The 18041-nt window shown below is 18.8% G+C and overlaps 2 protein-coding genes across 2 annotated transcripts; both read left to right on the top strand.

Annotated features, from left to right (window-relative positions):
* Positions 1 to 2101: 2101 nt before the first annotated feature.
* PmUG01_00071800 (fam-m protein) lies at positions 2102 to 3026 on the top strand (the record flags this gene model as incomplete). Its single annotated transcript, XM_029006133.1, has 2 exons — positions 2102 to 2212; positions 2340 to 3026. The coding sequence occupies 2 exons, from the start codon at positions 2102 to 2104 to the stop codon at positions 3024 to 3026; spliced, it is 798 nt and encodes a 265-aa protein (XP_028859220.1).
* Positions 3027 to 7827: 4801 nt separating this feature from the next.
* PmUG01_00071700 (fam-l protein) lies at positions 7828 to 8869 on the top strand (the record flags this gene model as incomplete). The annotated part of the gene is made up of 2 exons (XM_029006121.1): positions 7828 to 7914; positions 8042 to 8869. The coding sequence occupies 2 exons, from the start codon at positions 7828 to 7830 to the stop codon at positions 8867 to 8869; spliced, it is 915 nt and encodes a 304-aa protein (XP_028859219.1).
* Positions 8870 to 18041: the final 9172 nt, after the last annotated feature.

The raw sequence follows: 18041 nt of genomic DNA, 5'->3' as shown, positions 1-18041 counted from the left end.
GAAATTTTAAAAAGTTTTTCCTTTTTGTAAAGCTAAATATATAGACATACACAAATAAATTGAGCTTATAAGCATATAAGAGATATTCTACATTGCATAAAATTTGAACATTTAATTAAATGTTTTACTTTTTGTCGGGATATTTCAATATAGCTTATGACTATGAAAATAATTTTTGGAAATATAATATTATTTAATATTTATTTTATTAATATGTATTAAGCATTAATAATATTTTTTATTATATATAAAATAAACAATATTAAAAACATGTAAAATTCATATATATATGTATATATATATAATAACATAATTCACATATTGTGAATATATTGTATGAGGAGACAATTAAATATTATAAAGGAAATGAAGATATTTATATATGATTTACTAATATATGAAAAAATATAAATAATATAAACGAACATGGATTTGTATTTTTAAATAAAAGTTAAGAAAAAATGAATGTTGCTAAAATTGTAAAGATTTATTTATAAATATATTATTAGAACGCCTTTCCTATAAAATGAAATTGTATTACATAATTTATTTTATAAAATATGAGTATATTATTGTGAATATTTAAAATAATTTGTGATACATATTATATAAAAATATTAATTGAACATAAAAAAGTGAGATGAACAATTGTGTAGAACCAAAAAGAAATTAAATATGAGTCTTTATAAATATTGTCACTGATATATTTGTTAAAACAAAGAAAAAGTAATAATGTTAATTTTCGTATGGATTTTTGTTTTTATTTGTAATTTAAAAATGTATCTTAAATTTAGGAATTTTTTTCTTTTTTTTAATTGTTAGGATGGAAAACATAACTATTTATGAGTAATAATATGATGCTATCTATTTGATGATTATATTAACTTTACCCATATTATTTTTATAATTATCAGTTTATTAGATATAAAAATTATAAAAAGAGAAATATTTGGGAATAATTTATTTTTTTTATTAAAAGTGTTTTTAATATAATATTATTTATTAATATATCTATGTTGATTTATTATGCTGCATCTCTGAAACTTATTCCCAATACACTATTTTTAAAAGAATAAATAAAAAGTAATATATTTTTTCTGAAATTATAAACAGAAAAATTACCTAATTATGTATTATAGTAGATTATTTTGATATTCTTTCTAATTTTTTATGTACACATTGTATACTTTATATTATATATGAATTTATTTCATTTGATATATTTATAAATATATAAAATTTTATATAATATTTCTGTGACATTATGACTTTTAAACTTTTTTTCTGTTTCCTTAATATAATAATATTAACTCTAAATATATATAATTAATTAAAAAGAAAATTAAAAATTTGAGTAGATAAATTTTTGGATTTATAATTTAGAAATAATAGGATAAATATAACTTAAAATATACAATTCTGAAATATTACGCTACGAAAATAAAAATTTAGTTTTTATTTGCTCTTAGATTGCGCTTTTATTTGTATATTATGTTATTCCATTCAAATTTTCCTTCTTCATATAATTACATTCAATAAAATATAGTATATATTTAAAGACGAATTAGGGTATTTGTTATAATTAACATAATATAATATGTATTTTTTTGTTATTAACGTTATTATATTATAATAATTAATATTTTACTAAATATAATTAGTTTTTCAAGAATATAATATTTATAAAACTAAAATTATTAATAGGATAGAATTATTAATATCAATAATTATTATATTAATATACAGGGAAATATATAATATATATTTTCTCTATATTCTGGATAGTAGATATGCTCAACATATATATATAAATGGAAATGACTTATTTGTTTTTTAATTTATTTTGAAAATTATTAATAAAAGAATCATTTAATTATAGAACTATCTTATGAAAATATATTATATATTATAAATAATTATGAGGCGGTTAAAATTATATTATTTTAATGAAAATAATTTTACATTGTATAACTGGTAAAATACAAAATACTTCTATACATTTTATTTGTATTTAGTAAGTAATAATAAAAATATTATATTAAATAAATATAGTATCTTTTATCATTAGAAATTTATTAGTATAAAATTTTTCCTTGTATATATGATAATATTAATAGTTTATAACATGGAACAAAAAATAATATTACTTTTTATTATTAAAATTATTACTTTTCTCCTTTTAATTTGGATAAGCCTTGTTAGCAATGATCTGGTGTGATTATATTATTTAAGTATATCTATAATATTTATATTTGTATTGTTTTACTTTTTTTAATGAAATTCTTTTGTCATTATATTATATTTTTATTTAATAATATATATTTACTTTTTTTATTTAGAGTATATTTAGTAAATCTATGAATGAGAATTTCCATCGTGGTAGACACTTAGTTACAAAAAATTATCGATCATTAGCAAAACATAAACAAAATAAAGATACAAATAATATATATTTAAAAGAAGTATTAATGAATAATAGAGTAAATGAAAAAAACAATATATATTGTAACGAAAAAAGGACCACGGTTAAAAGGAAAAAGTCAAATGAACGTTTATTAAATAGGGCACAATACTATACAGAAATAATAGATTATAATAATGCAATGTTTGATGGAAAACATTTCCATTTTGAAAAAAAATGGATCAAAAAAAAAGATTATGATGATTTTTTCGAAAAAAACAGGAGAATTTGTGATATGTCCTTAAAAAAATTACAATTTAGAAATTACAGATTTGGATTTTCTCTATTTTTTCTTTTTTTCTTGTTAGGAATAATTATACCGGCATTAACAGTATTTAAACCTTTGATAAATGCATGGGATAAGATTAATGTTGAACATTCATTGAATTTTTTGAAAAACATTACTGAATGGCTAGATGTGGAGAAGAAACCATACATTTATATAATACTTTTTATCGTACTTATGGTTATTTTATCTGTTATGATTATAATAGCGTTTTATAAGATCTTAAGTAATAATGAAAAATATAAAAAAATTAAGTTAATAATGGAGAAAAATGAATAATAGGATATTTATATCTTTCCGTAAAGGAGTATTTAATATGAAGCAAAAACTGTAATACTTTTAGTTATATACTTAAAACACATAAAATAATTTCTAGGATTTTATAAATTCAACCTCATATATGTTATGTCTTTGAGGTTCAACAGTAAAAAAATAGTTTTTTTTTTTTTGTGAATTACAATGTCTTAATATTTGGGTATTTGTAATTTAAATTATTATTCTAGCTTCAATATATTTAGCCATTATATATATTTATGTATTAAAATTGACTTCTATGAAGTATATATGTTTGAGCGTTAAAATTAATATATAAAAGAACAATTGGTATAATTTTTTAAAATTAAGATAATTTATATTCGTGGAAAAACGTTTTGCTTTTTATTTTATATTTTGTTCTAGTTTAATATTATCATTTGCTTATGTTTTTTCGAAAGTGTATTATTTATTTAAAATTAGAAATATATAAGTTTTGTTCTCTATCCTTTGAAAGGAGTTGAATATATATTTGTATATTGATATAGGTATATTTTTTACTAAAATATAAGACTTAATACTTATTTATAAAATAGGTTTTATGGGATATATAATGTAGAACATACTTATTATAAAAATCTTTTGAAGAAGATTCAAGTTTTTTTTTTGTTGTAAAAATGTTAATTTATAAATTTATAATAAGTAAATATTCCTTTATAATTATGGATTATTTATAAGTGCTTAATAAATTACCAACTATAAATAGTTATATGAAAAGTTAAATCATTTATCATTTTATTAGCGTGCTTAATCTTACAATTAATTGGGTTTTGTGCAAATTCCTTAGATATATATCATAATGAAAGTTTCTATATGAAAAAGATTTATATTTTATTCATTTTTTTAAATAATAATAAGATTAAAATAAAGAATTATATTAATTCAGACATTCATAGTTTTTTGTTTAATTTTTTTTATTATTTTAAATATTATATATTTATCCTTCTCACAACATCTCCTTCATGTGATTTAAATTCGTTTTATTTAAGTTATTGCTATAAATTTTAAATTATCCATGATTATCATTTAATATATCTAAGAAATATTTTTATAAACAATAAATCAAAAAATATTCAATAAATAAAATTACACAAGTATTTTTTTGTTTTATGAGATAATGATTTTGTTTTTAACAAAAGAGGATATATGGAAAATGAATTTTCTTCAATTGCACTGATTAAGCAATTTCATTATGATTTATTTATTTTTTTTTATTATGGAGAAATATTAGAGATTTCTATCATCGAATGACAAATTTGTATTTTAAATCTTTTTAATAATTAAAATACTTTTTGTTAATTTTATTTTAATTCATGGTTCCATATTTTAAAATGAATGTTAGATCACTTAGAATAAAATATTTCCATCGTATTTGGACATTATAAATTAGAATAGTTTTGGCTTCATGATTTAATAATTATTTTACCATTTTTAATATATAATTTTATGTTTAGATTTATATATCGATGTTTTATTTTAAATATTTTTAAAATTATACACTTTACTTTTTCAGAATATTTTATAAAATCATAACTTAATATTTAATCTTCATAATTAGCGTTCTTTTATTCCATTTGAATAAAATTGTATAAGCACGATAACACCTTGTATGATTTCTCTAGCAATAAATATTAATATAACAACTTTATTTGTAATTTAAGTTGATGGCAATTAATGAGTTTTTTTTGTATAAATGATGGAAAATGATGCATTTGTGGGATCTGTAGTACGTAAAATAAAGAAGTTTAAAAATCAGTTTATAGTTATATATATATATATATAGTACAAATTTAAATTGAACATGAACTTTTTTAACTTAAATTAATATGCATTTTTATATCTGTTTCACGTTTTTGTTAATAGTAAAAGCTTGTTATGTTATATTCTACTCTCTCAATATATATATTTTTAAAGTATTTCTCATTTAATTTTATAATCTCAAACATGTTATCGCCTGTTCAGAAAAAATCGTATAATCTATATAGCCAATTTATGTATAAAGAAAGAGAATAATATAATAAAAAAATGCATACAATTAAGACATTATATAATATTCTTGTAAAATAATAAAAATAAAATTAAAAAATTTTTTCATATAAATTCCATTTTGTAAAAACATGGTGAAAATTTAAGATTATTAAATCAATAGAGTTATGTTGTTATAATGTTAAGAGTTAGCATAATAATAATGATTTTCTTGCTATTATTTATCTTTATAATTCATGCAAATAAAAATATACATTTAATTACAAAATAAAAATGCTACAGTTATTATGATGCAATAATTGAATTATACTGTAATATATAATAGCATGCAATAGAAAGTGATATAAGAAAACTTAGTGATAAAAAAAAATTATTAAAAAATATATATATGTATACATTTAATTTCTTATATTTTATATATTTTTTTATCGAATGAAATATTAATTCTATTTGGGTAAATTTCTAACATGTAGAAAAAAAAGGAATGTAAAAAAGAAAAGTAGTTGCCATATTTTATAAAATACATTTTATGTATTAGAAAAATAAATTATGAAATAATATGTTCCAATTCTCTACATAATTAGAATACGTTGTACTATTAGATACATATTTGTCAACATTAATCCATAGATATTCACAATGTTAAAAAATTTTAAATATTTCAATAAACATCTTTTTTCTATTTTAACTTTTCTAATTTAAAAAAAATTTTCAGAATATTTTCCTTTTAAAATATGTCATTCAATATTTTTTAATTGTGTATTAATAATTATATATGAACATGCCCTGTGGAAACAACTGTAGAGTGAAATTAATGGAGAAATATTCCTATAGGTTGAATAGATTAACATAAAAAAAAAAAAAAAAATAGCTCTTTATTATAAGATGTAAAAACTATTTTGTACATTATAACTATATATTTAAAAATAAAAATGTAATAATAAAATAATTTTGTACAATCCAAAAATATTTATTTATAAGTCGTTTTTACTTTTCTTTAATTTTATTTGTTATTCATTAAGTTATAATTAAATATTTATAATATAAATGAAGTAAGAAATGTGACAGCAAGCTTCTACATTAGCATAAGTAATCTAGTGGAATATTAATAGAATGAATAGAATAAGAATATATTTAAAAATAAAAGTAATCATAATGTGTTATTCATAAAAAAGTAGCTTAATAAAATACGTGAACATATATTTTTGCCAAATAATTTTTTCTTGGAAATATTTTGGTAATTATATATTAAAAAAAATAGTACTAAAAATATATATATTTAAAAATTAATTGTTTTATTTTCATGTATACGTAGCCTTTAGTTTTTTTTTTTATTTTTATTTTTCTAATTAATTAATCTAAAATATCATTTTTTAAAATAATTTCTTTTTTTTTGGAGTAGTTTTTTATTTTTTATTTTTCTGTTTATCAACTTATTTTTTTGAAATACTGAAACACATATTAGTTTTAATATTTTATTAAATAAAGTGCATAATATCATTAAAAATTAAGTTAATATATTATAAGAAATAAAAAATATCGTTATATATTAGGTATTAGGTTTCAGGTTCTTTTTATTAAATAGTTAAAGTACGATAGTATTATTTTGATTTACAGAATGTATGTATTTTGAATATTATAGATACTCAAAATTACAATTCTAAGAGTGTAGATGAATAGTTATATAAATTTACTATATTATTATCCTACTTTAGTAATTGCTAATTCATTTGAATTCTTTATAAATTACATAAATATTTATAATATAATAAATGAATAAGAAAAAATATAAATTTTTTTATTAAAGAAACAATAAACGAAAACAAGTTAGTGAAACAAAACTATTATGATAAAATTGCATTTAATGAAAGAATCACTACTTTTTTTCGTATTTTACTATCATATAATATGAATATTTTTTCAGAATATATATATTTAATTAATAAAAAAAATAAAGAAAAAATTAATTAGAAGAATTAAAAAATATTTCATTTACAAATTCTGATATAAAATATACTTAATTAAAAAACATAATTTTTAAAAATCATTATATAAAAATATATAATTTAATCAGCATTAAAATATGTATTTTTTTCATACATTTGGTTGTAAGTTATAAATTTGATATTTTAATTGAAATGTAATCCTTTAATGAATGAAAGTTTTATAAAATATTTTTTCTTCGTACAACATTACAATTTTTATATTATTAAAGCCACTAATAATATTGAACAACAATAAACCGTTTTTACAAAATATAATGTAAATAATATTATAATTATTAATAGAAAAGTAACATCATAATTAGATAATATCATGTCAATATATACGAAAATATTTTATCTATATTCTATACATTTTATATTCTATATATTCTATATACTAGATAAATTAATTATTTAAAAATATTGAGAAAAGTTATATTTTTTTTAATATATTTTTTAAGGATTAGTAAAACAACAATTCAATTAATTTCTTATATTATATAATTAAATTATATATTAAAATATTCTTGAATAAATTCAAATTTGTTTATTTTTATTAAAATTAATTATTTGAATATATAATTAAGATAATAATTTTTTAATATATATTTTATGTTTTATTTTTTTATGTCCGTTTTAAAATATATTGTAGTTATATATATTTTATTAGATTTTTATGAAAATATATATATAAAATATTAGAGAAATAAATGTAGCATAATTTATAATTAGAAGTATACTATATTACTGTATATTTAGTCATCACGATATATATTACAATTCTAAAAATGTATATCATGGAACAAAACCTTAAGTCAATCATATTTTTTAAAATTTGCGTCTTTGTTCTTTTAACTTGGATATGTCATCATAACAGTGATATGGTATGATACTATTATTTAAGGATATTTTTATTATTTATATTTTTTGTGTTTAATTTTTATTTATACTATTATTTAGTATAATATTTTTTATTTGTTTAAATAATAAATATTGAACTTTTTTTTTTAGATAATGTTTAACAACCCTATGGACGTGAACTGCATGTTTCATAGAAAAATAGATAAAAGAAATTATCGATTACTAACAAAATATAAACATGATAAGAATTCAATTATTACGGGGTTAAACGAAGATGTACCATATAATAAATTAAATAAAAAAAAAGATATATCTAATAATGAAAAGTGGGAGACAGGAAAGAAGGAATTATCAAGTAGATGTTTTTCAAGGAATATGGGTGTCGATAAAAAAGATATGAAAAATAAATCTTGTATATTCGAAACAAAAAAATATTCCCATATGGAAAAAAAAATTTTCAAAGAACTTGATTACCAGAATTTTCTTAAAAAAAATAGGACAATTACTAATAAAACGTACAAAAAAATAATCAGTAAAAAATATGGTTTACGACTAGCTATACCTGTATTATTATTCTTGAGTTTATTTACAGTATTTATAGTAGATTTCTCATTAGGTTTTAACACTAAAGTTTCATGGGAAGGAAGTTTTTTAGGACTAGGGTCTCATTTAAAAGAGTTGACTAATGATAAGGATGGATGGTTATCAAAAGTATTAGAATGGTTGAGAGATAATACATCAGGGTTTTGGCAGCACTATGGTACAACAAAGGATACATCTTCTACTCTATGTAAGTTGTGCGAAGAAGCAACAGGAACTAGTGTTAAGATCAGTAAACAATGCATATTAGGACAGTTATTTGGATATATATTCTATTTCGTACCGTTCATTATACTAGGTGTCACATTTATATCATGGATTATTTATTACCATAGAAAAGTTAAAAAATATAAAAAAATTAAATTAAGGAAAAGATAAAAATAATAATAAGCAATATATTTCATTCCATAAAGAAATCTTTAATATGAATTAACATCTGTAATACCTTTAGTTAAATTTTATTAATCTCCTCCATAATTACTTGTATTTTATAAATGTATATACAAATAAGTCGCCTTTTTTATGTACAGCTGTCTAACAAATGGTCTTATTTTTTTTTAAATTTGAATTTCTTATATTTTTCAATTTTCACCTTAAAATATTGCCTGAGATTGACTAACATTTTTGAGTTCGTGTCTATATATATGTATTCAAATAGATTGTCGCTAAAAATAAATATATATACTATACATGGGGATTAAAGTAAATATATAACAGCGCAATCAATATAATTCTGTGGAATCATCTTAATTTCTGTTTTATCTAAAAATTGTCGTTTTTCCTTTTTTGTCTTGTTCTAATTTAAAACCATTATTTTTTCGTATTATTAAGAAAAATTATCATAACCTTTATATCAGCAATAAATTTATCTTGTTTTTTACATAAAAAAAAGTAAATATATGTCGTTTCTTTTATATATTTATATTTCTATAACCTCAGAGAGAGCTAATATTTATTCTGTAAAATAAGCGCATGGGATGTATTTAACATAACATAATTGTTATAAATAGCTTTTTAGTATATATTTATTTTACTTCTTATGATATAGATTTGAAGTTATGAACATATGATTAAAGTATATTTTTATTAAATTTTAAATATTTACAGTCGTGTACAAACATATATATTTTTTTATATTTCTACAACTGAATGAACAGTTACAAACATTAATTATTATATTATTGTACTAATTTGAGGTGTTTATTCAATATTTGAATAAAGGTATTACACATATGTACATGTATATTATTAACAATTAATAGATAATCTCCATATATATTTTTATTTTTTATATAACTAAAAAATTGATTTGATGAATTATATATAGTCATATATTAATAAATTATATATATAAATTTTTTTTTATATCTTTTCATAATATTATAATTTTTAAAAATTTGATTATGTCCGTAAAAAGCAAAATTAACTGTAGATATAGACAAAATAAATAAATAATTTCCGCTATTATATAATACAGGCACGTATTCTTTTATATGTATAACGTATTTTTTATATATGTAAATATATTAATGAGCTAATATTATTTTAGCGATGCAAAAAAATATATGTACTTTACATTAACTATTAATAATTTCTTCAAATTAAAATTTATAATTTTTTAATTAAAATGAAGTTGAAAAGAAAATATTTTTATAGGTAGTTTGTAAATATATATCATATTTATGTCAGATAATTTATAATAATATATACTGAAAAAGTTACTCTATTTTCTTACAAGATGTTATTAAATAAGTTTAATAAATAAATTTCTCAATATAAAAATATGAAAATAATATTCTTTTATTAAATTTGATTTTTTATATGTCTAAATGTATATAATAATGTAATACTAATAAATTTCTTAATTATTATTATTGAATAAACTATAAAAAGTATTCTTTAGTTAAAAAACATCTACATATATTATTACTTGTAAAGGTATACGTAGAAATTGGAGAAAATGCAAACAATGACTATAAGAATTTTAATAGAATATATATATATGTTTATATGTTAATATCAAATATTTCTGTATTTTACTAAAATATTTTCTTCTATGTACATAAAATACATATGTATGTAAGTTAATTATATTATGATAATGTTTTTTTTTTAGTGAAGAAGATGAATAAAATTGTATTTTTATTTAATTAGATTACTAGGAAATAGAAACGAAATTAGATATAAAAATAGAAAAATAATAAATTTAATTAGGTGATATTATTTAATATCTACATATATAAAAATACTAAAATAGATAAATTTTTAGTTATAATTCTATGACTATTAATAGACACATCATATTATTATCTTTATATTAATTAGTATATATCGCTGTACACTTTAAATATTCAAAAAGTAATCATATTTCATTTTTTATTTATTTTAGAATTTATAGGCAATTATTTATATCATATTTTTGAAATAAACTTATATTAAAATTACCTTATCCTATACTTTTCAGTTGTATGTGAATATTTATTAATAATAATAATGCAAATTAATATATTATATATAGCAGCAATATTCGATCCATTGGTATTAAGAACACTACTATAGTTAAACACAAAGAAAAACATTACAAATATATTATTGTGTAAAAGGTATATAAACAATTTTTATAAGAAAAACTACATAAACAAAAAAGAAATTATGATAATAAAATTTTTGTACAATTAAAAAAAGTCGCTTTCACATATTTATTCTTATCACTTAATAGTATTAGCTTTACATTTATTTGTGTTTTTATAGTATACATGAAGATAAATACATGTCAACACAATTATTCTTTACTAGTAGCTACCAAAGAAAAAGTTAATTAAATATTTTGAGCAGGCTTAACATTAAAACCGTAAAAAAGTTAAATTATTCACCCAAAAAATAAAAAAAAAAATTTTTCTGAATTTTTTGCATATTTTTAATTTTTGTATAACATCATTTTTAATTGTTTTTAATTATTTGCATGTATATAAGTGTGAAAATTATGCATTACATGTGTACATATGTTTTCTAAAAGTTTTTTAGTTCTCTTATGTACATCTCCTATTTATCTAATCTTTTTAATTCTCTATTTTACCTCATTTTTCTTCTTTACTTTTTTATAATTAGTTTTTGTAAAATTAAAATGAAAAAAAAGGAACTTATTAAATTTTAAAGGTATTAGTGTATATGTTTTTAGAAATAACAAAAGGCAAAATTTGAATTTGACAGTTGTGAACAAGGCACTGAATTCAGCACACAACACTAGAACGACATAATTATTGTTGTGATATGCTTAATTAAAAGTGCAAAAATTATTTTATTTTCGTTACTTAGATTATCAATCTTCATTGTGTACATGAGTTTTAAAGTAGTATATATGAAGAAACATTAATAAATATGAAATAAGAGAACTGCGTGCATTAATAATAAGTATATGTAAAAATTCTCAGTATTATGTTCGCGAACAATGCTATTTCTTTTGTTAGGTTACTTGTATCTTTTTGAAGACGACATATTCTTGTAGAAAGAATGATATGCTGAAAAAGGAGAGAATGGAGAAGATAAACATTATCTTATAAGGCTATGAAAATGTGATTCCAGGCAAATAAAAAAACGTAAATTAACATAATATGTGATTAAAATTGATGCAAATGCTTATGTACAATTAGAAATTTAAACATAAATTTTTTTTTCACCTTTTTTTATATTCAGATTGTAATTACAAAAATGTTTTTCTATAAAGGAAGATGAATATTCATATAAATGTTTTAATGAAAAGTGATTGAAATATATGGTTATGTATCTGTTTACACCATTTTTTTAATTTATTTTTTCTTTCCTCTTCATGTATGAAAAATCGAAAAAATAAGCCACTAATTATATAATTTCTTTGAAATTAGAGATATAAGAGTTGAATACAATTGTCTTCAAAGAATTTATATGTGTGAACAATGCTAATATACTGTGTACATACATGTGTGCATACATATGTGTATATGTACATGTTCATATGAAATGTATGTATGTATGTAAATGCGTATAGGCTCGTGTGTATGTGTACATGTGTATACTTACATAATGTAATGTATCCATTTACATATTTCAGTACATATATCTTCATATATTCCAAAAAACGAATATTTATTTTTTAACTTGAAAAATTACATTGAGCTATTTACATATATTTTTAACAGAATTTGTACAAGCATGTTTTCCTGCATAAACACAGGATACATAAAAATAATAATAATTAATGAAACAAATAAGATACATTTTTTACAGCTTGATTTATCTATTTCACCTTATGAAATCATTACAGAAATTTCATATTATGACTGAGGTTCAATATATGTAAATTTTTTTTATGTTACTGTACCCATTATATGTGACACGAATAAAGGAACGCATATGAAGAATACTTTTATAAAGGCACTAATGCTCATTTAATCCACTTAAATCAAAATAAATAGAATATGAAATTTATCATAGGAGTACAATTTTATGTCAATAACTGAAAAAATTTGAGGGCAAAATTGAGTTCATACCTATTGACGTTAATAGGATAGTATTATTAATGTTTATATACTTATCTATGCATACTACACACACGCATAAATATATGTTTTTCTATAACATATTTCTTTATATTCGTTAGATCATTTATATTGGAAAGTCACAAAGGAGAAAACATGTGAATATATATATATATGTATACAAATTTTTGCGTATTGGAAATTTATTTACATGGTATTACTGGCATTACAAACTTATGTTCATCCGCTATAGATTTGAACAATTTAGAATAAGTTCATCTGCATAAAAAAGAATGGAACGTATAATAAAATTCAGAAAAATGACAAAGGAGAATAACAATAATGCATGAATTTCGTTGAAACAGTTACTACTCTTATGGATGTTAATAAAGATATGGGATAAAAATAAATATATAAGTAACCTGAATAGCGAGCTGTTCAAAAAAATAAGTTAGATAATAAATTTGTTTAACAGAAGTCCATTTTATATTACGTAAAAATTGATAATGTACTTTTGATTACCTCTATTAATGATCATTATTTGGAGTTTAACTAATACATTCATCATATAAATGGAGAAAGAAAAACAAAAGAATATAAAAAATACAAAAACATAAGGAGTAAAAATATAAGCGAAAAAAAAAAAGTTATTAATTCGTGACAGAATAAAAGAAAATATTTTATATAAGTAAATGAGAGTACATACACATGAACTGTTCTTATATGTTGATGCATATGTTCATAATTTCCACGATAGTTAAGATAGTATCTAAGTAAATATACACGTGTAACAATAAATAATATACACAAGTAAATTACATTTGCAAGTTTGCTTGCGATAAATTAATTCATTTGGAACATAGAAAAAGAAAAACATTATACTTCAAAACTTTTTTTTTTTTTTAAATAATTAGATTAGATATAACTATGTAAACTTATATGCAATATAGAAGTGTTAAAAATGTTAAGAAAAAACAAATACCAGGAAGACTGTAGAGTAAAATGAAAGACATGAAATTAAATTTCATAATGATACAAAATTTAGCTATAAATTTAACATGAATATGTTTGTGTGGATATACTTTAATAGATGTAATTGTAGTAATAGTATTGTAAAAGGATTTAGTTGTTGTTTAATAAGGATGACCATAAAAATATTACTTAATGAAACACTATGAAAATAATAATTTCACTGAACATATATGTAGCGTGCACTAAATAATTTTTAAAAAATATATTAAAATAAAAAACGTCATGGACCTTATTATTATAACATTAAGGCTGTTTCAAATTAAAAGGAACCTAATATATTATAGCAAAAGTTATATTTATGTGAAATGATTATTGAAATTGACATTATATTTACAATGATTTAAAAAATATTAGGGGTTTAATGTGAATATATATGCATTAGTATATACATATTTAATAATACTTATCTTGCATGTCATATGAATTTATTAAGAACTAAAATGTTTCAAAAAAAATGAAAAGTACCTATAGAATGTTTTTTCATTTTGCTTAATATTCATTATTAATTAATTTAGATTTATGTTAATGTATATAATAAATACGACATACATAAAATAATATAATAAAAATTTAATACTCTAAAAATTATCAACTGTATTAGTTACATTAACATTTAGAAAATAATTATAAAAATGAAGCTTATAAATTTATGTAATTTTTATCATTATAGATTATTTATAATAGATGGAAATATTAATTAAGTTGTGCTCCTGTTATTTTTTATATAAAGAAGCATTTATAATTTTTAGAAGAATTAAGTATATCCAAATGAAAGTATCATTTAAGTATCCAGAACAAAGTATATATTAAATGCGTTTATATATATATATATATATATAATTATATAAATATATATACACATGAAAAAATAATATAAAAAAGTGATTATCTTATTTTTGTAGAAATCTGTAAGGTAATATGCATCATATAACACATTAAAATTTTAAAGGCTATATATATTTTTTTTTAATTAATTATTTTTTAGATAATTATATTTCTTACATGTATTAGTATCAATTCTTTATTATAGAGTTAATATATTATATTTTCATATTAATTTTTATTAACTATGTTCAACAGAAAGTTGTAATATAAATAATTCTATTTTTTTTTTTTTTTGGTATATAAATAATATATTTAATCATTTTATTAAGATATATAAAAGCTGTGAATTAAAACATGATTTTGGTATTATTTACTTATAAATCAATAACAAATATACACAGTTATATCCTAAATAGAAACGTTAAAAAGAAAAATAATGCATTAATGAATTTTCTAATATTTTTTGGATGTTACGTTATATATAATCATACTGTATTTGCTAAAGATATTATATTTTTGCTGTAATTTTATTTTTAATTGAATAATTATTAAAAGTATTTTTACTATTTCATATACTTTTAGATTTTTTTCTTTTTTTTAATATCATAATTTTTTTAAAACTTATAAATTTATATTTTAAACAATCAAAAGAAAAAAATACATAAGATATAAATTACTCAATTTTTAAATTAAATTTTTTTATTCATATTACACATAATGAATTATATTAACTTATATGAAGTATTGCATACTTAAAAATGTAATGGAAATATATAAAAAAGTTAAATTCGATAGTACATTTTGAAATATAAATATTTTGTACATAAAATAATTCCTGGAATGTAATTTTCAAACTATTCTTAAATAGAAGTTATACATGTGGTAGGTATGCCGTATATGTAACATTATATTTCGTGTTATAAAAAAAAATGTCTTTTTTAGTTTTTCTTTTTTTTTTCATCATGTGAATAATATAATATGCTATACAATTATTTATGTTTTTCTATTGTAAAATAGTATTTAAAAGTTTAGCATGTACAAATAACTAAGCTTATTATTAGGAAACTGACAAAAAAATCAATAACTATATTAGTAATATATGTTTATGTACCTGTTCTCATCACATATATATTGTTTTTATTCTGATTATCAAATAAAATTTTTATAAAAAAGAAAAATGTATTTTGTTTTATTATTTTTCATAAAAGCATTAATATCTAAAATTTAGAGTTGTTCTGTTATATACTACTATATATATGTATATATTGAGGGTTTATTGAATTATTTTTTATTAAAATAAATTCTTTTGATTTAGCGTTTTTGATAAATAACTTTATTAAAATTATTTACAAAATTACTATTAAAAGTATCTTTTATTTTTTATAATTTATATTTTTATTTTATTTATACTAATTAATACTTTTTTGAAGAATAAAATAGCACTGCAAAATATAATACACTTATGTTACCACCTTGTGAATAAACAATAACTTTCTTAGTTACTTTTATATATATTATAAAATTCATTAATTCTAGTACAAATGAAAAAATTAATTCTTTTATTTTAGTTAAAGAATCTATATTTGTCTTTATATAGATATGCGCTTAATTCATTGATACGTTGAATAAAATAGTAGAAAATTTGCCTTATATTTCTTGCTGCTTCATGCCATATAAATATGTGAATATACTTATATGGGAATTTCTAATGAGTAAGTATACTTAATATATATTTAAATAATAAAAACAGTTTTTTTTCATTGTAGTGGATCTTTAATGAATGTATAGTTAATTAACATTGTGCTCGTGGAATATTAGACGCAAGATTCGTTATACTGTTGTCATAAAAAATAAGGAAACATATAATATAGGATTAATGATATATTATTTGAAAATGGACATGATACATAAGACAGCGAGGATTACAATATTGAATATACGATGGAAATTTTAAGTCTAAAGATAAATATAATTCAAAAACTGTAATCAAAAAATTGATTAGGAAATGGAGATATGTGATATATAAAACATTTTATGTGATAAATATATTTTTTTTTTTTTAAAAAAACTGTTCTATATGAATCTCAATTATATGGATGCGTAAAATTAATGTACTGATACTTCCTAAAAAAAATTCTAAGGTATTACATATTTACGAGTGCTACTTCAGCAATTAGTCAGTAGGAATACTTCCTTTAAGAGTATTTACATTACTTTTTTTACTTCTTATTACATTAGGAAATTTACTATAATATATGTAATGAATACTAAGACTATTATTAAATTCTGAAATGGGAAATGCAACTTCATTATGGTATGTTATTTAATTATGTATTTTATTTTTTATTTATATAGTTATAAAAATCTCAAAATAAGCCAAAGAAATAGAAGAAAATAATCTCAAAATCCAGTTATAATTAATATTGTGTATTCGTATACAATTTTTTCATTTATTTAAGAAACATTTGCAGTATACTTAATGAAGCTATGCTTAAAAATATTGTTCTCTGTTAAAAATGTTTCCTTATGCAGAATATGTATTATACAAAGATATGTTGATATTTTAAAGGAAAAATCATATACTAAATATTTTTAACAGTTACTATGTTCTATATTTCATTTAGTATTGTAATTTATTTTAAAATAATTTAGTTTTTTGATATTACATATATATATAATATATTCTTCATGATTCAAATAAATGTGATATTAGCATTGCTATATATTCACTAAAAAGTATGTGCTTTCTACACAAATATTATACTCGTAAATGTTTCTTATAGATTTTTAAAATAAAAAATGATTGTTTAATTTAATATATAAAATCACAATTGGTGTAACTTTACTAATCTAATGAGATAATTTATATTTTTAACAATTATTATTTTTTTCAATGACTACATGTGATCATATAAATGATTTCTTTTAAAGGTTAATTATATATTACTTCTAATATTTACGTTGTTCTCCATTTAATAAAAACAAAACCGTTTAGTTTTTTGATGTTATATATATTTTTTATTTAAAAGTAATCATAACAATTTTAGTTTTTAAATAAATTATTATGAAACATGAGTTTTTAATAGATTATTTGAAAAATACTTTGATAGATTTTTAGATTTATATTTTATAGCACAAATATGAAATTATAAGTAAAATATAATGATATTCTCCTTTAA

This window comes from Plasmodium malariae, assembly GCF_900090045.1.
Source record: "Plasmodium malariae genome assembly, contig: PmUG01_00_42, whole genome shotgun sequence".
Taxonomy (NCBI): Eukaryota; Apicomplexa; class Aconoidasida; order Haemosporida; family Plasmodiidae; genus Plasmodium; species Plasmodium malariae.
This window is presented reverse-complemented; position numbering and strand designations above follow the sequence as displayed.